Source organism: Dasypus novemcinctus, chromosome 5 (genome assembly GCF_030445035.2).
Source record: "Dasypus novemcinctus isolate mDasNov1 chromosome 5, mDasNov1.1.hap2, whole genome shotgun sequence".
Classification (NCBI taxonomy): domain Eukaryota; kingdom Metazoa; phylum Chordata; class Mammalia; order Cingulata; family Dasypodidae; genus Dasypus; species Dasypus novemcinctus.
This window is the reverse complement of record NC_080677.1, coordinates 164,695,367-164,719,252: the sequence shown is the minus strand read 5'-3', so window position 1 is coordinate 164,719,252 and position 23,886 is coordinate 164,695,367. Positions and strand designations below refer to the sequence as shown.

Below are 23,886 nucleotides of genomic sequence, written 5' to 3'. Positions count from 1 at the left end.
TAGAAAACCATGTCTCGTGCTTGTTCAAGAACCGGCCTTGGGCGGTGGACTTGGCCCAGTGGTTAGGGCATCCATCTGCCACATGGGAGGTCCGTGGTTCAAATCCCGGTCCTCCTTAACCCGTGTGCAGCTGGCCCATGGGCAGTGCTGATGCGCGCATGGAGTGCCCTGCCACACAGGGGTGTCCCCTGCATAGGGGAGCCCCATGCACAAGAAGTGCGCCCCATAAGGAGAGCCGCCCAGGGTGACAGAAAGTGCAGCCTGTCCAGGAATGGCGCCGCACACACGGAGAGCTGACACAACAAGATGATGCAACAAAAAGAGACACAGATTCCCGTGCCACTGACAACAACAGAAGCGGACAAAGAAGACACAGCAAACAGACACAGAGAACAGACAACCGGGGTGGGGGTGGAGGGGGAGAGAAATAAATAAATAAATAAATCTTTAAAAAGAAAAAAAAGAACTGGTCTTGACACTCCCACCTCGGCCAACTTCTGGCTGTGGGATGCATGCCAGTACTCTGCACTCAGGCACCATGGGAAGACTGATCCAGAAGAGAGCAGCCGGGTACCTCCTTCATTTTCCCCAGCAGGTCCACAAGGATAGACATTTTATGTGCACCGTGATACAAAGGTTAATAGAGCTGATTTTGTGACGAGCATACTCACACTTATGGAAAAAGATGAACACACCAGCTAGTAGAAAGATGAGCCTTCAGAATCCTGCCTTTCTGTTTGCTTTAGGGGTTTTGATTGGACCACCTCTGTGAGGCCTGACGCAGGTTCTCCACCCCCTTGCTGGGTCTGATATAAAAGGAAACACACAGAGAGGCCCACTTCGACACGGGAAAAAGCCAGCTGCCATGTTTGATTTCTGCCACGTGAAAGAAAAGATTCCAGCTTTGCCCACAGCTGAGCTGCAAGGAGAGAAGCCCCAAGAGAAAAGCCTGGATGCTCACAGCTGAGCTCTAAGGGACAGTAGAGTCTCGAGGGAGGCTAAAACCTGGACAGAGGTCAGTGGTCCTCTCACATCACCATGTGGCCAGACAGCAGGATCAATGGTGATATTTTGATCAAACTGAGAACATCTAAATCCACTGATCAATTTTAATGCCACCAAAAGAGTGGCACAATGTGCTGATGTGATGAAATACCTTCACACCAATAAACTATTCTTGCCAAAAAAACACTCAGAAATCAGAATTTCATTAAGGTATTAGTTCACAGGAAGATGTAAGGGAAGAAGGAAACTGATAGCAACGTTAGATTTGGGGATCCTACAGGAACCAGGATAATCTTTCTTCAACCAATAAACTGCAAAGCAGATAGAAAGGTGGCAGCCACAGTTAAAAGTCAGGAGACCTTACAAATAAAGGAAATATGCCTCAGGGGGAGTGGAGGAATTTCCCTTTTATTCTCAGCTTGGTGAGAGTGTTTATCATAAATGAATGTTGAATTTTTTTTTAAATGCATTTTCTGTAACTATTGAAATGATTTTATGGTTATTCTATTTTAGTTTATCTATATGGTGAATTAATTTCATTGATTGGCTTTGAGCATTTAACCAACATAGCATTACTGATTTGAATCTGGATTCAAGCAAAATTACTTTAAAACATGAGTATATTTATGGAAAATGTGTGTACTGACTAGATATTTAATTCTAATAAGGAAATAAGGAAGTGTAGTATTAAGTGATAAAAGGAGTCTTTGTCTTATAGAATACATACCGAGTACTTACAGATGATATGATTTGATATCCATGATTATTTTCAAATAATCAATGGTATCAAGGAGATAGGTGGGCATATAGAAGAAACAAGGCTGACTGTGGGTTGGAAAAAATTGAAACTGAATTTGGGGTACATGGAAGTTCATTATACTGTTCTCTGTAGCTTAGAATATATTTGAAATTTTTCAAAATAAAAACATTTAAAGGTTTCCTACAAAGTATGAATGTGATCTAAATCAAGTGAGAAAACCCTAACAATATAAAATCCAGCATGGAATAAGTATTCCAGTACTTATGTTCAGAAAATATCCGTAGAGCTGCATATACTATAGAAGTAAAGACACAAAATAATAATGATAATATAACAATCTCCTCACTTGAATTTCACATGATGCTGGAATGTATCAGAGAAGATAATATATGCATACACAGGGAGTCATTCTTCTGTTGTTTTTTCAGATTCTTAAGGAGAACATTGGAATTTATGTGATGCCAGTTCAGAACAGATCTCTGTTTACAATTGGCTGTTATATGGATATTCCAAGGGGACTTAATTAATAACATACCAAAATGACAGTGAAGCCCAAGAGAATTTAAAAGAGAAGCATCTATGATTTGTGGGATGCTTCAGTCATCATTTTTAAAACCTATGAGCCCACCCATCCAGCTATTTATCAACCCATTTTCTGAGCGCTTGAGTGTAGGTGGTACACCTCATCCTGTTTGAACACTAAAACTGCCATGTACCTTTACTCTCACTTATGTAGCCACCTTAAGTTAGCAAGTTCAAGAAATGTGACATTGATATAAAGCTTACAGTCTATATTCCACTTTTTATATATGTCCCAGTAATGTCCTCTGAGCCTTTCCTCCTCCCTTGTTAGATCCCATAAGATAAAGTATAGAAGATGAGGGACAGATGGATTGATAGATGGATAGGTAGAGTGATATGGCAGATGTAGCAAAGTGTTAAAATTGGTGGATCTGAGAATCTGGAAGAGTAGGAATATGTTGAAGTTCTTTCTATGGGACTTGTATTATTTTTATAATTGTCCTGTAAATTTGAGTGTTTTTCCAAATAAAAGGTAAGAAAAAAAATGTGAATAAACAGGAGACTTTCCTCAGGAGAGTACACATTTTAAAAAAATGATGTGCACTGGCATGAGAATAGCCTTGGTTCAATCGTTTACTCAGTTCTAGTTGCAGCCCATCTTTGCCAGTCCCTGTCCTTGGTGCTTGGAATACGTGTGGAAAGATCAGCAATGGCCCTCTCATCCTACAGCAGGTGTCTCAGCAGAGGAGAGGGAAGGTCACTGCCAAGCAAAAGAAAGTGTTTGGGACTGGTAAGGGCTATGGGACAAAGAGAAAAGGGAAGCAAAAACAGAAGGGTCGATCAGAATCCAGGAGGGAGCAGGGAGTGAAGTAGGAGGAAGACTTGGGCGTGGGGCAGGTTTGTTAAAAGAATTTTCAGGTGTGGCCACTAAAATGAAGGCACCAGCATTACTATTTTCAGTTTTACAAAGTGCTGTGGATGACTGTTGAACACTTGCTCTTCTTAACCATTCAGACCAAATAAGGGGAATCTCTATAAGCAAAATAAAGTGAGATATCTAAGGGATTTGGGGGAACAGAACTAACACCTGCCAGATGCTCCTAAGAGTCGCAAACTAAAAAGAGCCTTGCATATGTTATGCCATCTAATCTTTTAAATCACTGTGATGTGAGAGAAACTCAATTTCTAGAGAGGAAGAAAAAAACCACAACAGACACTTGGTGACAAGCATAAGTGACCGAGCAGGGAGGTCGCGAGCCAACCTCAGCCCCTCCTCGATCGCCTGCTTGTCCGCCGTGGCAGCCACCGAGCCCTGCTGGGCCCTTGGAGGGTGGAAAGTCTGAGCGGAGCTGTGCAGTCAGTGTAAAACATGCATGCGATTTAGAAGATGTAGTAAAGACGAGAAAATGAAGGTGAAAGATCTCAATAACTTGTCTAGTAAAGCAGAAACGTATTTGTCATATTGCTGTTGGCTTTTAAATCACAGAGAGTAAAAGTAGAAATGACCCTAACATTTTTTAAAGCCAGTTTACATATTGAACATATGTTGAACTGATACTGTTTTGGAGAGATTGAGTTAAATAAAACACAGTACTAGAATTGATTTCACCTGTTTCTCTTTGCTTTTCTAAACGTGGCTACAAAACGTTCTAAAACTGTGCACGTGGCTCACGTCCTGGTTCTACTGGACGGTCCTGTACTAGACTCTGCTGTACAGGTGGAAGGCTTTCTCAGCTATCAAAAAGGTAAAACCCTGAATGGACTAAACAAAGGCTGCCAGTTATCCATCCCGGAGCTTGCTGACAATGGCGGTGTCTCCATGAGCTGCCGCCCCTCCCTGGGGAGGCAGGGCTGGGGGAGACAGGGAGGCCCTGCCGACCCTCGGGCCCTGCCCCCAGGCTCAAAAACCCCTTCTGTGTGAATGAAGGTGGACCACGGATGACCAAAAATATTCACACTCTTGCAGCCAGAAACTGCAAAGTTTAACTATTTCACTGACAATCTGCTTTAAGTAAAAGTACTTTGGAAAAAAAACAAATATGAAAAGCTCAATGGTATTCTTTTAAAAATTTAATTTAATCTGATATATTATCCCCATAATCTTATATTAAGTTGGAGAACAAAATATGGTCTAATTGAATATTAACATGGCAGTCTTCTTATCATATCAGCAATTTCTATGTCCAGAACTACTTACTTTCTGAACTTTTGCCCAAATACGGTAGTTCTTTGTTCCATAATTTTCAGAGGGAAAAACCAACACTATTTGTCATTTCCATATTTTAACTTCTTTTCATATCTTTTTTTCTACACTATAGACAAGCTTAATATTTCATTGTTTTCATGAAATTACAGTTTCTCTGACCTTTGGGCAATATTTACGACTTTTCTGTAACATTTCTATAATGGCCCTGTCTCGTGGATCTCATCAATTATGTATAACAATTCCAGCTCTACGGTTTTACATTTTGTATAGACTCTTACAGGATCTTCCTTTTCAGAGAATGTCCTGATGTTTCATACAAAACCACTGCCACCTGTAACCCTTAGTGGCAGAATGGCACTTCACTTGGTGGTTTGGCTAGCCGACGATCCTACTCGGTTCCTCTTGAGTAGGAGGAACCTGGCATGACTCCGTGTGTGGGCTGGCTTTTCCTGGCATCACCAGTCGTGACTGCCACCCACGAGCAGCACTGCAGCCCTCCGCATGCCAGCTCTGCCGCCTCCGCGGGAACCCTGCCATGGAAGGCTTGGCTTGAGCGTTTGGGCATCAGTGGATTCCCCAGCGTCACCGCCATCACAGTCGAGATGATGTGGGATCCCATTTTGTCACCACCTGTGAATCTGTCCCTGATTATTATAGAAGCGTTCTCTGGTCCACTTCATTTAAAAGGCTGTTTATGTCCTCACCTTGCCCTAGGAAGATCCCGTTGACACAGGCTAATTACCAAATAGTTATAGAGTTTATTCTAGCATTCTTGCATGGTCAGTATTTCCCTTCAGCACCCTGAAGTGATGCATGATAGCATTTCTGTGCATTATGAATATTACTACTCTGTTCTTATATTCTGCTGTCTGTGCCTCTGTTTTCTTTCCCCTGGGCTCTCTGCTACAGAACTGAAGGATGTGGGCATCAGGTGTAAGGAGATTTTCTTCAGGAGAGAATGACTGAGAATATTGAGTAAATTGAGTAATAGTGGAAAGCATAGCTAATGTTTTTCTGTCTTTGTTAATATCTTTTGGAAAATATTAATGCTCAACAATACTTCAGCTCTGGTGTTTTAAAAAATAAAGTAAAAATGCAACGTTTAAGTAAATAGTTGGTTTGGAATGAAAGCCCACTGATGGCCTCCTTTCATTCAGGACACATGAGCGTTGTTTATTTTTTTTAAGGAATAACCTACAAGTATTAATTCATTGTTACTCTAATTGGAAACATCGTGGTGTCAAAAACCACCATGACTCAGCGCAACCACTGTTCTCTGAGAGCTGGTCACCGTGTTTTCTGAGCTGTGCGAGCGTTCCCCTTCCATCCCCTCAACCTTCGGGATGTTCTCAGAGGGCAACTCGAGGCCCAGAGAGAGTGAGTGAGCGACCCTTGGCGTCTGGACCCACCTGTGTCTGGGACAAAGCCAGTATACCGACCCTTCCTCACTGTACTGTCCAGTATGACTTTCTCAGAACGTCCTGAAATGCCTAAAGGCAATGACCGCATAAATTATCAGTAACCGAGCATTTCTTTTTTAGAAAACAAAAATGTTGGGATAGATATCATTTTTGCTGTCTCAAAACACTTGCATTTTATCTAGATTAAATGGTTCAGAGGTGACAAGAGTTTTTCTCCACTGTCTATTTAGTCAAGTGGCCATTTTGCTTCAGCGCCATTCCTATTTTTTCCTATTCTCTTGGTACTTCTTAGAAATACAAATATTCTACCTCAATATTCAATAATACCAAGGACCTTAACAAGGAACCTCATAGGCTGACAGACCTCAGAATAGTTGGAGGCTTTGATTTCTGCAGAGTTGTTTTTCCCATCTCCAAAAGGCAATGAGTGATGCACACCATTTGCCTGTTAACCAGAATTAGAATTCATGAGCTTCTGTCCAAGAAACCATAGCCAATGCTCATAGGTGCCATCTTGTTCCCCTGTTTTTCTGTGAGACAGAAGGCTGGCTTGACTTGGGTGGTGTTCAGAGGAGAAGAACACGCCCAGCTCATCTGTCACAACCGTATTTCTTCAAACACTGGCATGAGCGTCCAGAAAGAGATTTCCATTCTTCTGCCAAAAACTTTGCTGGTCCTAAAGCGTGGAAGCCTTCCAACCATCCTCTTCAGTCACTGAATAAGACCCCCCAAGCACTTCTGTCAAATTCATAGGCCAGTGGGGAGAAACACAACCTTAATGCCTGGTTTTCTTTCCTTTCTCTTGGTTTGTCTGTTTTCTTTTAAGATATTTCCTAGGATACTCTATTTCTGATAGGACCCAGATGATATTTTTTTTCTATTTTTAGTCCAAAGGTTATCATCCATCAGAGTTTGTTCAGTAAAAAGCGTGTGAATGACCAAATTCTTGTGGAATTCTCATGGTAAGATTAAATGTGGTATAATTAATCTGGAAGCCTTTGCTCATTTTATGTGTTACAGGCATCATCACTTCTCTAAGAGAAGTTCACCAAATACATTCTTATTTGCAGGCGTTATTTCTCAGTAAACTAACAGACTGCTAAACCTTCTCTTTCTATTAACATTTTCTCAAAACCTTGTCTCCTTGTATAGACTCCCCTTTCTAAATGTCCTTAAACTCCCTCTCTTTCCCCACACCAGACTCTTGGCCCTCAAGCATGGACCATTCTCTCCTTAATTTAAAAAATACATAAAAAAGAAATATTGAACCTAGCTGCTCTTCTAATTACCACCATTTCTTTTTTTTTAAATTGCCATTCCTCACACATTGTTTACGTCCTCTTCCTTCCTGCACACATCTTCTTCAGTTCACAACAATTTGTCCTCTGCACAAATGTAATTTCCTCAACAGATAATCGTTGACCATCCACTCTTGGTCATTGGCCCAGGCCCTGGGAGATCCTGATTTACACAATACACCCCAGCCCTCATGGAGCTTGAATTGAGCTCTCTTTGAAGACTCCAAAGGTCTCACATGACTTCTTTCTTTCCAGGGGGCTGCATTTGTCTTGGATCCTCAGCTCCAAGGCTCCCTTTGTGGTTTTCTTACGGTGGGTTGTGATTTTTTTCCTGAGGTTATTTCTACCTTTGATACCTTTACTTCCTCTTCTTATAAACCAAATATCTTTCCCAAATATCTTCTTATAAACCAAATATCTCTGATTTGACCGTTTTGACGTTTCTCCCTACTCTTTTGCTTGCTCAGATTTTATTCTCCTTAGTATGTAACACTTTCTAATTCCCCCATGTCTCTAGGCCTTATCCCCAAGTTCTAGCTCCACATTTTCAGTTGCCAGGCAGGTACTAAAGAGCATCTCCAAATCACATATCCACATCAAACTCCTCTTCCCCTCATAGAGAATCTCCATCTCCTGGCGGTAACATCTCTAATATTTGACACCCATTGCCAAAACATCATCAATACTGTAATGCTCTTTCAATCTCAAATTCTATTATTTCTTCATTTGCAACTTTTCCTATGTTTTCCTTTCTTTGCATTTCCACTTCTGTCGTTCAGTCCTGGGCTACAGCAAACCTCATGGCAGCTCATTCAAAGAGGCCCCCGAGTCAGGATGCCCTTCAGAGGGAGGTAGGGTCAGTGCCCTGAAGACATGCTGAGGAGTCCACACTTCCTGGTGAACCTGCTCCTCCAAATCATCAGTGGCTGCTGAGATCAGCTCAGCAATAGATTGGCTCAAAGAGAAGGCAATGCTGAACTTCACGAAATAAAGGACAAAGAGAAAGACACAAGAGAGGAGATAAAGATGGGACCAGGGGACTCACAGTTTCTGAAACAGAAAGCCTTGACCCTGGTTTCCACATTTTATTTATTGGAAACTCCCAAGCAGCTGTTTGCTATCAGAACTGCAACATCATCTACAATAATAGGGAACAACTGCAACATCTACAATAAGGAACAGGTCATACAAAGTTCAAGTACGATATGAACTACTTTTCCCTCAAGCAACCCTTCATTGACCCTTTGGTTGGCCTTCAGGTCCTTCTGTTTTTCCCCAAACTGTGCTTCCAATTTCAGTTCTTACTTAGTTCTTCTACAACCCGTGTCTTTTTCCTCAAAGGTGCTTGAATGTTCTAAAGGTCAACTTTCAGCTGAACCATTAATTAACTTAGAATTGTCATTTGCCACCATCTCCACCATGGAAACATCTCTCATTTGCTCATGTCCTGATATAATGACCTCTTTCAATAACTCTTTTCTTGTTCACCAACATAAAGCCATCCGCTCTCTGCTGAGCATAGCATTTACCATTATGTCAGTATTTGGTCTTACATGCTCATAATAAGCACAGATATTATTAACATCCCCATTCTATGGATGAAGGATATGAGAGACAGGGGAGCTTAATGATTTCCCCAACTTCACAAAGTTTATATGTATATAATTTGGATTTGAACCCAGTTATCTTGTCTGTTTCTCTCATACTCTCAGTGCCTTATATAAAGTAGTTATTCCATCAGTAACTTGTGATTAATTGCCTTATTTCTGCTGCTAAAATCACCTCCACATCTATTCCCTAAATTTCCCAGGAGAGTAGTACTAATTTTCAGCTATGTTCTAAGCACTTTACGTGTGTGGTGACATTTAATCTTTACTACAACCCCATGAGGATGAATTACATACTATTATTATCTCTTACTGCATCTGAGTCCTAGAAAATTTAAATAGGTTGCCCAAGTCAAACACCTAATAAGGGGTAGCGTCAGGATTCAAAGGCTTAACCACAGGGCAACCTTACATACATTTGCTGTTCATTACTTATAATTCAAAGAATCTGATGATAAATGTTCTCTTTCAACAAAACTAGAAATTCTTCTGTTCCCATTTACTTTGCATACTCTTTTGAGGAAAGTGGATCTGAAACTGAAATAAAGTCTAAGCTCTTTTATGAGTTTACATTTACCATTTACCTGAAGAAGAGAGTTTATACCTTGTTTATTCTTCCTTCTTCCATAACTAGGACACACGTTTCCCTTTTAATTGACAAAGGCAATCTAGCTGCAGAAATGCTATTAAGCTAATATATGCTTCTGAAAGAATCTTGGCAAGAAAATGACACATAAAAGGATTCTTCAGGATGCTTCGAGTATGAGGATCAAGAGTTTCAGAATCCCTGGTCTCTACCTAGACCTGTAAATAGAGCCAGCCAACTCCATTTGTATGTCATCTTCACTGATGAAGATATCCTTGCTGCCAAGGAAATTAGCAGCTTTCAAAATAGGAGGAATCTATTTTGAGTTGGTATGTCACAACTAGAAGCTTCACATTCCTATCAGATCAATATATAAGAGGGGGAAAATTCCAGAACAAAATCAGGTAACAGTATTAAAATGGAATATTCTGTAGAAAAGTATGGTTGGTTTTTTTTTCTTAAATAGGTAAGAGTTATTCTCAAAGGAGAATGATGCCTAAAGAATAAAACATTAGAAAAAGTAGAAACTAAAAAATACCAAATCTATGCATTGTACGTCTTTCAAAAAAAAGCAAACAGAAACCACCTAATGAAGTTTCTACTAAATATCAGGGAAAATTTTTTTCATTTTACTTCAGAGGCAGTTTCTGTGGTTGCCATTTTGTCAACTCTGAAGAAACTTTTGTTCTCTCTCTGAGCATATTTACATTTCATGGCCTTTAAAAATTGCAGACGTAAATAGCCAGCATCTTGGAAATCTGGAGAAAAACTGAAAGTAAAACGAGATTGAGGGCATTTCAACTGATAGTCATTATAAACCTTCTATTTTGGAGTGAGGGACAGGCAGAAATTATAGAGGGTTTAGAGCCAAGCTGAGTAGGTAGACCCCATGGAAGGTGCATTTGCTGTTTGGAGAAAGGCATATTGTATGGCATTTTAAAAAACCATTAGGCAGCTTTATTTTATGAGCAGGAAAAAAAAAGTCTAAAATTGCCTACAGTTTAAAGCAGGGAGTGAATTCAGATGACTTGAAGTGGGAAATTGTCTTTTATGATTTGACCCTTGTGCAAGGAGTAAGATTTCTCGGTGACTTCTGGGGCTGTACAAATATAGCTTCCTTTTTAAAGTGTTAACTATCCTTCTAAAAAGGAAAGGCCACATTTCTTACCTTTTAGCACAATAATTCAGTTAAAGAAACATTGTCAAACACTCAGGATTGTAGCTAATCACACGTAAAGGGCAAATTGGAGTCTTCACTCTTTCTGATGCCACCGTGAGGTGGACATCCACAAAGCATCATGAGAGTTTCAGGATGTGCCAAATACGTTTTTGCACCTTAATTGTCAAGAGTAACTGAGAGCACTGTACCTGAGAGGACTGTACCTGAGAGTACTATACCTGAGAGTACTATACATGAGAGGACTGTACCTGAGAGGACTGTACCTGAGAGTACTATAGCTGAGAGTACTATACATGAGAGTACTGTACATGAGAGTACTATAGCTGGGAGGACTACACCAGAGAGTATTGTAACTGAGAATACTGTACCTGAGATAAAAGTACCTGAGAGTACTATACATGAGAGTACTATAGCAGAGAGGACTGTACCTGAGAGGACTCTACCTGAGAGTACTTGTGATAGATGTTACAAATTTCATTAAATGCATTCTAACCTAAAATATTAGAGTTAGGTAGCTTCTAAATGGGCCAATAGAAAACTCTAAATAGTCCCAAAACAACCTTAAACAAAGCCCACTTCTATGAAAACTTGCCCATGAATGTCATTGATATTCCACAGAGCCACATACAACAAACGTTAATATTCCACAGAGTCACAAATAATAAAGAAAACTGGGTTAATGGCATTTAACATTGAATGCTACATGTGCTGTGGCAGCCTAGACTTTCCAGTTCTATTCTTTGCTTTTAACACATTCTGAACCTTATAGGAGGTTGGGTTGACCTTCCCGCAAGGTTTTTGCCACATACAAATGGGTGTCTCTCAATGCAGCAACTGAGAGTTTATCACTGCTTGAAAGTGGGGCTAGGCTGAGCTTGCTCAGGAAAATGAATCTTTTTCTGAAAATATAATTCAAGGCAAGGTTTTATAACTTGTGATACAGGACATAGTTCCTGGATAATTCATATATTTCTATTAATAATTTCAAAAGGCTAAGCAACTTTTCACCTTTGTGGTCCACAAGGAAAAAAAAAAATATGGCACTGCAACAAATCTGATCCCCTTGCAAAGCCAAACGTAGGCATGCTAGAGCTCCAGAATTCACGCTCCAAAGGCCAAGTGCGCAGTGGCGGCCTCTAAATTGCCTGGCATAGGTTTGCGTTCTTCAATTTTAAAAGGGATACAATTTCACATTTGCAGGCATACACACTTCAGTCAGGAATTGGCTTCCTGATTTTTGTATTTGAACGAGGAAATTGTAAAACCAACTTTGAATATGCAGATTATAAGATTCCAAGGGGAGTGCACTTTACAAACTCAGCCCAGAATCCCCTAACTAGTAACTGAGATTTCTAGGCGTGATCTTGAGCTTAACGAGACAGCTTTTGTCTTGCTCTGAAATGTATACCCTGAAGTGAAATAGTGGCGCACCATCCCCTCTAATTAAATACATGCATTTCATGATACAACCTGTGATGCTTAACTTCACGGGTCAGCTTGGCTAGCCGATGGTGTCCAGTTGTTTGGTTTGGCTCTGGCAAGTGAAAACACTAAAATGCAAACTGTAGGTCATGCTACCTGTCTTTCAACTGTGCTTTATCTTTGCTACACTGCTCTTCAGGAGTTGCTATGATAAGATTAAGTACTAGGGAAAATAAATGTGGAATATGAAATGAGGGCAGTAATAGCTAATGTGATTTAAGGCTAGAGAATGTGTGCAGTGCCCTGGAGTGCACCCTCTGTTGGAAAGTAATTGTAGTTATTTAAGAATGAAATAAAAACATTGTTTTTTTCAAATTATATGTATTGTTTCTTAAATCCCTAGGGATATAAGAATGTAAATACATACAGCGTTGTTGGACTTAAGCACTTAATGGTGAAAACTCAGGTATTAGTTTTGACCTGGGGTTTGTGAAAAAGAATTGCCAAGCCCCCAGGAACGGTGTGCAAGGCGATTTTGGAGCTTCTATAAGAGGGCCCCTGACAAAGCTGCACGCTCAGAAGAGCTCATTTGAGATGCTTCCTTCACAAACTTAAAACTTGCTTTTTTAAGAATAAATGCATGTGATCAAATTTCTCTAAGGAAACCTCTGAATTAGTGGATTTTTAAAGTATTCATGCAGTTAAAAGAATAAATTGCCTCCTTTAACAAGGTTTTAAATCAGAATCACTAACTTTAGGAGGTTGATCAAATTTGTAGCAATGTACACAATTGCAACTTTTCCCTACTGTTCTGAATATTTGATTTTTATCACCAGCTTAGCACTAAAGCTTGGAAAGCATATACTTAAATCTTAATTAAATATGATCTGCTTTTGAGATGGAAGTGCACTATTTAATATGTGTATTATGCTCTTGAAGAGCTAAATTATGAAATAAAAAATAGATTTCTACAAAAATACTGAATATTTATATTACCTAATTTGGAACTTGTTCAAGGCTGTTTCTTCACATCAAACATAGGATGAATAGATTCCATAGGCTCAATTAAGCTTTAAATATATAAGGAAAATTATTGTTGTAGCTCACTGGGTTATGCTATATCTTTTTTAAAGTTTGCCTGATAAAATGCAGTCTAAATGCATTGGAGATCCTTAAGGCAACAGGTTAAAGGAAAACCTTTAACAATTCCCAGCAGGTTTGGTGGATGGAGTCTTACAGTATATCCTGGTTACATATACCATGAGTTTCTATTTTCCAAATAAGAAAACAAGAGAACTCTTTGGAAAGAAATAGGAAAGGAAACTTAAAAAACTTCTCCATAGCTGAATTAAAATGGTGTTCCTTTTCTTAACCCACTATCTGTTAACACGTCATCTCCAAGGACAATGCGGGTCGCTTGTCCTCTGTGAGGGTGGAAGCCGAGTCTTGTTCCCCTCTCAGTCCACCGGCTCTCAGGCCAGGTTAAATTACTATTGGCTGCAGCAGCGTCCTTCAGAAGGTGAAAAGGCCAAAAGCGAGGCCATGGCGTGCTAGGGCACCACTCTCCACTTCTCCCTGGCAGTGGCCCTTGGCCACTGAGCAAGGCCTACCCCTGCACCGGGCATCGGTGCTTGGTGTTCCTTCCATTTAAGAACCCACTACTGGGGAGCAAGGGCATAAGGCTAACTAGCACGTGTGCTGGTTCACCTGAGCCACTCAGATTATCCGAAAGACAATGAGCTCTAAGAAGGTGTCTGTGTTTGCCAGAGCTGCTATGACAAGTGTCATCCACAGGCTGGCTTAAACAACAAGCACTGATGGATAAACTCACGGTTTCGAGGGACGGAAGTCCCAAATCGAGCTCCCATTAGGCAGTGCTTTCTCCCCAGATCCTGCGGTGCTCTGGGGCTGGCTCATGGCAATCCTTGGGGTCCCCCCTTAACTGATGGTGCACTGTCCAAGGGTCCTGTCTACCATCGGCTCACACCCACAGGCGCGTGGCAGGAATGCAAATTAAGATTAAGAACATGTATTTTGTGAGCATCCTCAGTTCAATCTGTTGTCACTACTAACTCACCATCCTTGCTTGAAAAAAAATCTGAGTTAACAACACTAAGATGCCACAGGAGGACATGATACTTCTAATTAGAAAATAGTTTAATAACTTTGATTTAGAGCTGCAAATAATGTATGCAACCTAGGGCAGTGTTTGTTTTGGGTTTGTTTTTAATGTATATTCATTATATTCTCCACTAGGAAAAATCAAAGAATTCATTTGAAGGGAATAGGTTCTTTGATGAATCTTGGTGACAATGTCAACAGCTTTCAATGGGCAGGTCTTTCAGGCGGTCACACAATTAAGGAGAGCAGGAGCTACCTCTCTCTCAGAGAACCACATTCTCTGTTTGCCCTTCATTCTTCCTGTGGTCAGAGCAACTGAAACCGCACGGTGATAAGAACCAATCTCCATGACCCACAGGTACCTGCTATCGCACAGCATAAAAAATATTTTACTTATTTACTTGAAACTAACAAACATAATTGAACAAATTGGGAGAAAAGAAATGCAGGAGTCAACATCAACATTTGGCAACTTTGTTCATGAGTCACAATCCCCGCTGAATGTTGTGAGTCACATGATCGTAGTGAGATCCTTTTTTCTTTTTGGATTAAGAGAATTTAATTTTATTTATGGGACACACAAAAAGAAATGAGTTGTGTTTAATTGTGTGTGTGTTTGGGAAGCAAATGAAATTTGTACATGGCTTAAACATGTATATGTTAAACCTTACATGATATATGGTATAACATATATCATTACAATAAAGATTTTATATTTATCTCTTTCAAGGCAGTGGGCGGCACTTCCTGTATGTCAACCTAGCGGGCCCCAAAGAAGGAAGTACTGCCCGAATCACTACTTCTGAATACTTCCCAGCAAGCCTTGGCCTCTGCATTGTTCGGTTCTGGTTCTACATGGTTGATCCCAGGAGTATGGGGATTTTAAAGGTACAAAAGAAAGTCACTGAAATAGATGTAACATGGGTTTCTCATCACCCTCTGTTTTTCTTGTTTTCTTTTTGTTTGTTTGTTTTTGGTATTCACAACACCACCAAGTGCTCTAGTTTCTCGTTCCTTTCTGGGGATTGAGACTTTGGCAAGCAAGTTGTCATTCATCCTAATCCTTTTCTAGTTTTAGCTCCGTGATGCTGCCATCTGGATTCAATTATGGTGCATGGTATTTAAAAGATTATCTGGAGATAAAAGAGAATGTGCAGATTCTATTTGTTCTGTTTAAGGTAACTTACCTAGGGACAATGAAGAAATGTCTTTTAAGAGGATTTTATATCCTGGACAAAGTGAAGACAAAGCAAATTTAAGATTTTAAGTAAATATCAGCTCATACTAAAAACAACTGGTCTGCCCTCTTTTTAGCTATTTTAAGACAAGAATCTGTACCAAAACCAAACATCTGTAAATATAGAACTTACTGAGTTTATACTTCTAATTGTATGAAAGATCAATGAGCTTCTCAATCATCATGAACCAATTTTGAAATCTTGGTTTCTGATTGAAAGCTCATACATCAGAACACAACATCTAGTGTTATTGTCTTACAATTAATCATTTGTTGTTTGAATAAATTCTATGGGAACATTTGTCTTTATCTCAAACATTGACTCTTGTAAATAATTACAGCCATTAGTGAGTACTCACACATTTCAGGGTTTGTTATAAACTTTCTATGTATTATCAATTTTAATTCCCACATTCACCTGATGAGGTAGATATTTTTTCCCCAATTTTACAATAAAGTACCGAGACTCAATGAGATTTAGTAGCTTTTCCCAGTTTACACAATTAGCAACAAGTCTTATTTCAAAGTTGCTATTTTTAATCCATCAGTCCATGTTGTTTTTCAGGCTCTCTGCAGCCTAACAAAGAAATCTGAGGAGAAACAGGGGAAAGAGAGAAAGGAAAATAAAATGTCTATATCGCTATATCAATCTTAGCCATTGACAGAAAGAGGGCTCTTACCAGGTAGAAATGCAAAACACAAAGAAGTAGAGAATTTAAACATTCCATGTGAATGTCGGTTTTCCCCCAGAGAAGCCAGAAAAAAAACAACAAAGAGATTCATTTTTCAACAGTTTAGCAATGTGTGCTGTGCCTAATTGCCCAACATGTGAATGGTTTGGAATTTTTTCCAGGGTATTTACATACACAATTTGGACGTTCAGTAGTTTTTCCTATTGCTCAGGTAAGTTTTAAACCCGGGGTAATTTATAACCAGTTCAAAAAGGGCATCTGAAAGTCCTTTATTCACCAGGGGTCGGTGACCCCGTGCAAGGCCGTGGTGCTCTTGACCTGGTTTCTGTGACAGACCTGGGAGGAGAAGCGGCGCCCAGCGCCCCCTCGGTGTCCCCGTGCCGGCAGTCGCTGAGCCTTCTAAGTGGAGGGCAGCGGCCGAGGGAAGGTGCTGCCGTCCCTCGGGGGTCTTCGGGGGCCTGCTGCAAACCTCGGCAGAGGGCAGGCCGGCCGCCTGGCGTCGTGTTTCTTTAGGGGCGCCCCGCGGAGCCCGGATGGCCTCGCTGGGACCCGCGCTGGCCCCCCTTTCCCACCTCCACCCAGAGCTGGCTGCGGGGCCGAGGAGCTTTCCTTCCCGCTCCGGGCGGTGAGGGGGTGTCCACGCGGCTTTGGACCCCGTGCCCAGCGCCGGGAGGGGCCAGGCCCGGGGGACGAGGACAGAGCTGCCCTGCCAGCCCAGGCCTGCCGTGCCGAGCCAGGGGCTCTCTGCCACCTGCGACTGAAGGCGGTGGGTGGCTTTCACGGGGACGCAGAGAAGCCAGCGGAAGCAGGTCCCTGCGTCGGCGATGGACCCCAGAGTGTCCCCCTCTCTACTGTTGCCCTGGAAACTCTCGAGTTGTTTGGGACGGAAGCCTTCCTCCTGCGAGGCTGTGCTGCTGTCGTGAAGGCCGCGGTCAAGTGCAGAGCCGCCCTGCTCCGAGCTGGCCGCCCAGCGCGCCCTGTCCTCCCCGCGCTGCATGCTCTGCCCCGTCCTCCACCTTGGGGTCAGCACCACGTGTCTCACGAGGACCGTGGCTAGGGGCGGGTGTGTTGCGCCTGTGCGAATCGCCTCCAGCGAGGGCAGGGGCACGCTGAGGGGACAGCCCCTGAAGGAGCCCGTGTCCACGCGCGCGTTTCCTCCAGTAACTGACGCCAAATGGCAGTGGGGAAAGGCCGGGGCGGTTACCTGGAGAAGGCGCTGAGGAAACGTGCTTTTTCCTTATTTTGTGCTCAGGTGTTTTGTAGCTTTCCACAGTAAGCCTCCATTACCTTGGGAACAAGAAACCGCGCTTCCGAGGGTCTTGGTGTTTGAAAAGCTCGGCGCCCCGTGAGCGCCCGACCCCAGAGCCTGTCGGCAGCCCTGGAAGGCCCCGCGGGCGCTTCTGCCTGCGCCTCGGGGCGACGACTAAATCCCCCTGGGCAGCTGGCCTCAGGACACACCTGAAGTGAGTGCACCTTCAGGGCTGTGAGGCCCAGAATTGGCCAGGTGCGCCTGAGAGACTTCAGGGTGCAGGTGGGGGCGGCTGCCCGCCAGCCCCCGCCTGCACCCTGGATTCCAGGCCCTGTCCTCCGATCCCCAGGAAACCGCCCTCAGCAGGCTCCCCTGCCCCCTGTCCTGCTCCTCTCTAATGGGCCACCCTGAGGCTCCCCTGCCTGCCTAGTTCTGGTCTTCTCTAACGGGGCTCCCCTGCGACTCCCCGCCCCCTGGCCTGGCCCTCTCCACCTGGGGCTCCCCTGCGACTCCCCGCCCCCTGGCCTGGCCCTCTCCACCTGGGGCTCCCCTGCGACTCCCCGCCCCCTGGCCTGGCCCTCTCTAACGGGGCTCCCCTGCGACTCCCCGCCCCCTGGCCTGGCCCTCTCTAACGGGGCCCCCCTGCGACTCCCCGCCCCCTGGCCTGGCCCTCTCCACCTGGGGCTCCCCTGCGACTCCCCGCCCCCTGGCCTGGCCCTCTCTAACGGGGCCCCCCTGCGACTCCCCGCCCCCTGGCCTGGCCCTCTCCACCTGGGGCCCCCCTGCGACTCCCCGCCCCCTGGCCTGGCCCTCTCCACCTGGGGCCCCCCTGCGACTCCCCGCCCCCTGGCCTGGCCCTCTCTAACGGGGCCCCCCTGCGACTCCCCGCCCCCTGGCCTGGCCCTCTCCACCTGGGGCTCCCCTGCGACTCCCCGCCCCCTGGCCTGGCCCTCTCTAACGGGGCCCCCCTGCGACTCCCCGCCCCCTGGCCTGGCCCTCTCCACCTGGGGCCCCCCTGCGACTCCCCGCCCCCTGGCCTGGCCCTCTCCACCTGGGGCTCCCCTGCGACTCCCCGCCCCCTGGCCTGGCCCTCTCTAACGGGGCCCCCCTGCGACTCCCCGCCCCCTGGCCTGGCCCTCTCCACCTGGGGCCCCCCTGCGACTCCCCGCCCCCTGGCCTGGCCCTCTCCACCTGGGGCCCCCCTGCGACTCCCCGCCCCCTGGCCTGGCCCTCTCCACCTGGGGCTCCCCTGCGACTCCCCGCCCCCTGGCCTGGCCCTCTCTAACGGGGCCCCCCTGCGACTCCCCGCCCCCTGGCCTGGCCCTCTCCACCTGGGGCCCCCCTGCGACTCCCCGCCCCCTGGCCTGGCCCTCTCCACCTGGGGCTCCCCTGCGACTCCCCGCCCCCTGGCCTGGCCCTCTCTAACGGGGCCCCCCTGCGACTCCCCGCCCCCTGGCCTGGCCCTCTCCACCTGGGGCCCCCCTGCGACTCCCCGCCCCCTGGCCTGGCCCTCTCCACCTGGGGCCCCCCTGCGACTCCCCGCCCCCTGGCCTGGCCCTCTCTAACGGGGCTCCCCTGCGACTCCCCGCCCCCTGGCCTGGCCCTCTCTAACGGGGCCCCCCTGTGACTCCCCGCCCCCTGGCCTGGCCCTCTCCACCTGGGGCTCCCCTGCGACTCCCCGCCCCCTGGCCTGGCCCTCTCTAACGGGGCCCCCCTGCGACTCCCCGCCCCCTGGCCTGGCCCTCTCTAACGGGGCCCCCCTGCGACTCCCCGCCCCCTGGCCTGGCCCTCTCCACCTGGGGCCCCCCTGCGACTCCCCGCCCCCTGGCCTGGCCCTCTCTAACGGGGCCCCCCTGCGACTCCCCGCCCCCTGGCCTGGCCCTCTCCACCTGGGGCTCCCCTGCGACTCCCCGCCCCCTGGCCTGGCCCTCTCTAACGGGGCCCCCCTGCGACTCCCCGCCCCCTGGCCTGGCCCTCTCCACCTGGGGCCCCCCTGCGACTCCCCGCCCCCTGGCCTGGCCCTCTCTAACGGGGCTCCCCTGCGACTCCCCGCCCCCTGGCCTGGCCCTCTCCACCTGGGGCCCCCCTGCGACTCCCCGCCCCCTGGCCTGGCCCTCTCCACCTGGGGCCCCCCCTGCGACTCCCCGCCCCCTGGCCTGGCCCTCTCTAACGGGGCCCCCCTGCGACTCCCCGCCCCCTGGCCTGGCCCTCTCCACCTGGGGCCCCCCTGCGACTCCCCGCCCCCTGGCCTGGCCCTCTCCACCTGGGGCCCCCCTGCGACTCCCCGCCCCCTGGCCTGGCCCTCTCCACCTGGGGCCCCCCTGCGACTCCCCGCCCCCTGGCCTGGCCCTCTCTAACGGGGCCCCCCTGCGACTCCCCGCCCCCTGGCCTGGCCCTCTCCACCTGGGGCCCCCCTGCGACTCCCCGCCCCCTGGCCTGGCCCTCTCCACCTGGGGCCCCCCCTGCGACTCCCCGCCCCCTGGCCTGGCCCTCTCTAACGGGGCCCCCCTGCGACTCCCCGCCCCCTGGCCTGGCCCTCTCCACCTGGGGCCCCCCTGCGACTCCCCGCCCCCTGGCCTGGCCCTCTCCACCTGGGGCCCCCCTGCGACTCCCCGCCCCCTGGCCTGGCCCTCTCTAACGGGGCCCCCCTGCGACTCCCCGCCCCCTGGCCTGGCCCTCTCTAACGGGGCCCCCCTGCGACTCCCCGCCCCCTGGCCTGGCCCTCTCTAACGGGGCCCCCCTGCGACTCCCCGCCCCCTGGCCTGGCCCTCTCCACCTGGGGCTCCCCTGCGACTCCCCGCCCCCTGGCCTGGCCCTCTCCACCTGGGGCCCCCCTGCGACTCCCCGCCCCCTGGCCTGGCCCTCTCTAACGGGGCCCCCCTGCGACTCCCCGCCCCCTGGCCTGGCCCTCTCTAACGGGGCTCCCCTGCGACTCCCCGCCCCCTGGCCTGGCCCTCTCTAACGGGGCCCCCCTGCGACTCCCCGCCCCCTGGCCTGGCCCTCTCCACCTGGGGCCCCCCTGCGACTCCCCGCCCCCTGGCCTGGCCCTCTCCACCTGAGGCTCCCCTGCGACTCCCCGCCCCCTGGCCTGGCCCTCTCTAACGGGGCCCCCCCTGCGACTCCCCGCCCCCTGGCCTGGCCCTCTCCACCTGGGGCTCCCCTGCGACTCCCCGCCCCCTGGCCTGGCCCTCTCCACCTGGGGCTCCCCTGCGACTCCCCGCCCCCTGGCCTGGCCCTCTCTAACGGGGCTCCCCTGCGACTCCCCGCCCCCTGGCCTGGCCCTCTCTAACGGGGCCCCCCTGCGACTCCCCGCCCCCTGGCCTGGCCCTCTCCACCTGGGGCCCCCCTGCGACTCCCCGCCCCCTGGCCTGGCCCTCTCCACCTGGGGCCCCCCTGCGACTCCCCGCCCCCTGGCCTGGCCCTCTCTAACGGGGCTCCCCTGCGACTCCCCGCCCCCTGGCCTGGCCCTCTCCACCTGGGGCCCCCCTGCGACTCCCCGCCCCCTGGCCTGGCCCTCTCCACCTGGGGCCCCCCTGCGACTCCCCGCCCCCTGGCCTGGCCCTCTCTAACGGGGCCCCCCTGCGACTCCCCGCCCCCTGGCCTGGCCCTCTCCACCTGGGGCCCCCCTGCGACTCCCCGCCCCCTGGCCTGGCCCTCTCCACCTGGGGCCCCCCTGCGACTCCCCGCCCCCTGGCCTGGCCCTCTCCACCTGGGGCCCCCCTGCGACTCCCCGCCCCCTGGCCTGGCCCTCTCTAACGGGGCCCCCCTGCGACTCCCCGCCCCCTGGCCTGGCCCTCTCCACCTGGGGCCCCCCTGCGACTCCCCGCCCCCTGGCCTGGCCCTCTCTAACGGGGCTCCCCTGCGACTCCCCGCCCCCTGGCCTGGCCCTCTCTAACGGGGCCCCCCTGCGACTCCCCGCCCCCTGGCCTGGCCCTCTCTAACGGGGCCCCCCTGCGACTCCCCGCCCCCTGGCCTGGCCCTCTCCACCTGGGGCTCCCCTGCGACTCCCCGCCCCCTGGCCTGGCCCTCTCCACCTGGGGCCCCCCTGCGACTCCCCGCCCCCTGGCCTGGCCCTCTCTAACGGGGCCCCCCTGCGACTCCCCGCCCCCTGGCCTGGCCCTCTCTAACGGGGCTCCCCTGCGACTCCCCGCCCCCTGGCCTGGCCCTCTCTAACGGGGCCCCCCTGCGACTCCCCGCCCCCTGGCCTGGCCCTCTCCACCTGGGGCCCCCCTGCGACTCCCCGCCCCCTGGCCTGGCCCTCTCCACCTGGGGCCCCCCTGCGACTCCCCGCCCCCTGGCCTGGCCCTCTCTAACGGGGCCCCCCTGCGACTCCCCGCCCCCTGGCCTGGCCCTCTCCACCTGGGGCCCCCCTGCGACTCCCCGCCCCCTGGCCTGGCCCTCTCTAACGGGGCCCCCCTGAGACCCTGCCCCCGAGGCAGGCGTCCCCCCGTGGTCCCAGCTCTCACCCTTCATCTTCCAGCTCCCGGCAGATGCCATCTCCAGGTCGCCTTGAAATCCCCTTGCTGGTTTCCCGTCTTTTCCACAAACTCTGTAACCGATTTGCTCCATTAAATCCCCTCTATTTGAAAAACTTAGTTTATGTTCTAGTTTGACTCTGACATGATTCCACTTCAAAGGAAACTCTACTCTTCTTAACATACTAACTTATAAAACACTAAGTTTGAGTGGGCACCTGTCCCCTTTGTCCTCCCTTCATTAATTTGTTTCACATGTATCATCTGATAGAGGACAGCAAACAAGCAAACAAAAACAAATAAAAACATAAGCAGATTCTTCCATTTGTGAGGCTCTGCTCAGAAGCAAATGAAACCAGTTCAGGTGATGAGTGATGACCTGAACGTGAAGGAAAGCCCTCTTGAAAGAGGGGGTTCGCCGCAGCAGCCTGTGTGTGGTGGCTGGAGGAAGGGGGCTACAAGCAGAGGGAGCCAGCTCGTGAAGAAACTCGAGGTGGAAGACATCAGAGGCCAGCACGGCTAGAACAAAACTAACACGAGAAGGTCTAGTAGCTGCTGGACCAGGCAGGAGGGCCTTGCAGGGAGCAGAGGGACTTTAGAGTGTATGAAGAGAACCTCGAGGGCGCAGCAGGTGGTAACCTGAGGAGCCGTGTTAGCTTTTTTTTTTAAGATTTATTATTTATTTATTTCTCTCGCCCCCCCCCCCCCCATTGTCTGCTCTGTGTCCATTCACTGTGTGTTCTTCTGTGTCCACTTGTATTCTTGTCAGTGGCATCCGGAATCTGTGTCTCGTTTTGTTGCGTCATCTTGCTGTGTCAGCTCTCCATGTGTGCGGCACCACTTCTGGGCAGGCTGCACTTTTTTTGCGCGGGGCAGCTCTCCTTACAAGGTGCACTCCTTGTGTGTGGGGCTCCCCTACGTGGGGACACCCCTACATGGCACGGCTTTCCTTGTACACAGCAGCACTGCGCATGGGCCAGCTGCACACGGGTCATGAGGCCCGGAGTTTGAACCCTGGATGTCCCATATGGTAGGTGGATGCCCTGTCCAACAGTTTCAAAGCCAGCCCTGTCTGCTATGTGGAGGAGAGGCGGTGGCTATTAGGGAAGGAGACCAGAAGTTCACATGAAATGGGACCCCCAGTTAGATGTTCATCCAAGAGGCCAGAAGAGAAATGCCAGCCGCGTGGTTCACGAAGGGCAGGGGATGCGGTGAAAGCAATTTCTACAAATGATGAACAGGACTTAGGCTTCTCCGGTACATTAAGATTATGTTCCAAATAAAGCACACTTAATTTTGTTAGTATATTAATGAAGTGCATCAAATAATACTAAAGTCCCTGAGGAAGGTTTATACAGCTTGATAAGATCAGGGTGAAATTCAATTATGTCTTTCCTTTTAGGATAAAATGCCAAACTGCTCAGATTCATCCCAGACTGCAAAGTACAGGGCTGCAGAGAGGAAAGCAGATATTTTATCAGAACCGGGAAGCCTTTAATACCCTTTGATATTAAATGAATAATAATCCAAATAATGGAACATTTATACAGCATCAGTTCCCTTTGATTCAAAGACTTCAGTTATTATAGAGCAATGCTATGTGGACGCTATTTTCAAGCCTGGTCAAAGCAGATGAATTTCCAACTGTAGTCTGTCTTTCAACCTCTAGCCTACATATGAAATTAAAAGCACTCTTTGCAATGTGACTGGTCACATTTTGATCCACATAGCCAATAAAGCCCTAAGTGAAACCAAATTAATTTCCCATGAGATTATTTATTTCCAGCTTCTGGTTTGTTCAGATAGTTAATGCTATCTGAGGTCTGTTATTCAGAATTTATGAGCAGATGCATAGTAAAGTTTGGCACAGGACAAGTAAATTGCGGTAAAAATGACCAGTATCCATTTATTTTTTGACTCATTTTTTAAAGAAATAAAAAGGAAGTGAATAGGTCACTTTTACAATTTATACTTTTCAAAACTGTTTTGTTGATGTAATTTATAGAAATTGCTCAGTGAAATAAACTGAACTGGTTCCTAAAACTTCTTTTGGTGACAACAGATGGATTTGTATATTTAAACAGGACGCTAGAGGCCTAACGTGA

The 23,886-nt window shown here is 48.4% G+C and overlaps 1 protein-coding gene across 3 annotated transcripts in view; it reads left to right on the top strand.

Annotated features, from left to right (window-relative positions):
• The window catches only part of MALRD1 (MAM and LDL receptor class A domain containing 1), a 688,615-nt gene that overhangs the window by 514,358 nt on the left and 150,371 nt on the right, over window positions 1-23,886 (top strand). For all 3 annotated transcript variants that reach the window (XM_058297890.1, XM_058297888.1, XM_058297889.1), the window contains one exon: window positions 14,859-15,016. In XM_058297890.1, the coding sequence (XP_058153873.1) occupies window positions 14,859-15,016 (158 nt within the window). The remainder of the gene's footprint in view (window positions 1-14,858; window positions 15,017-23,886) is intronic.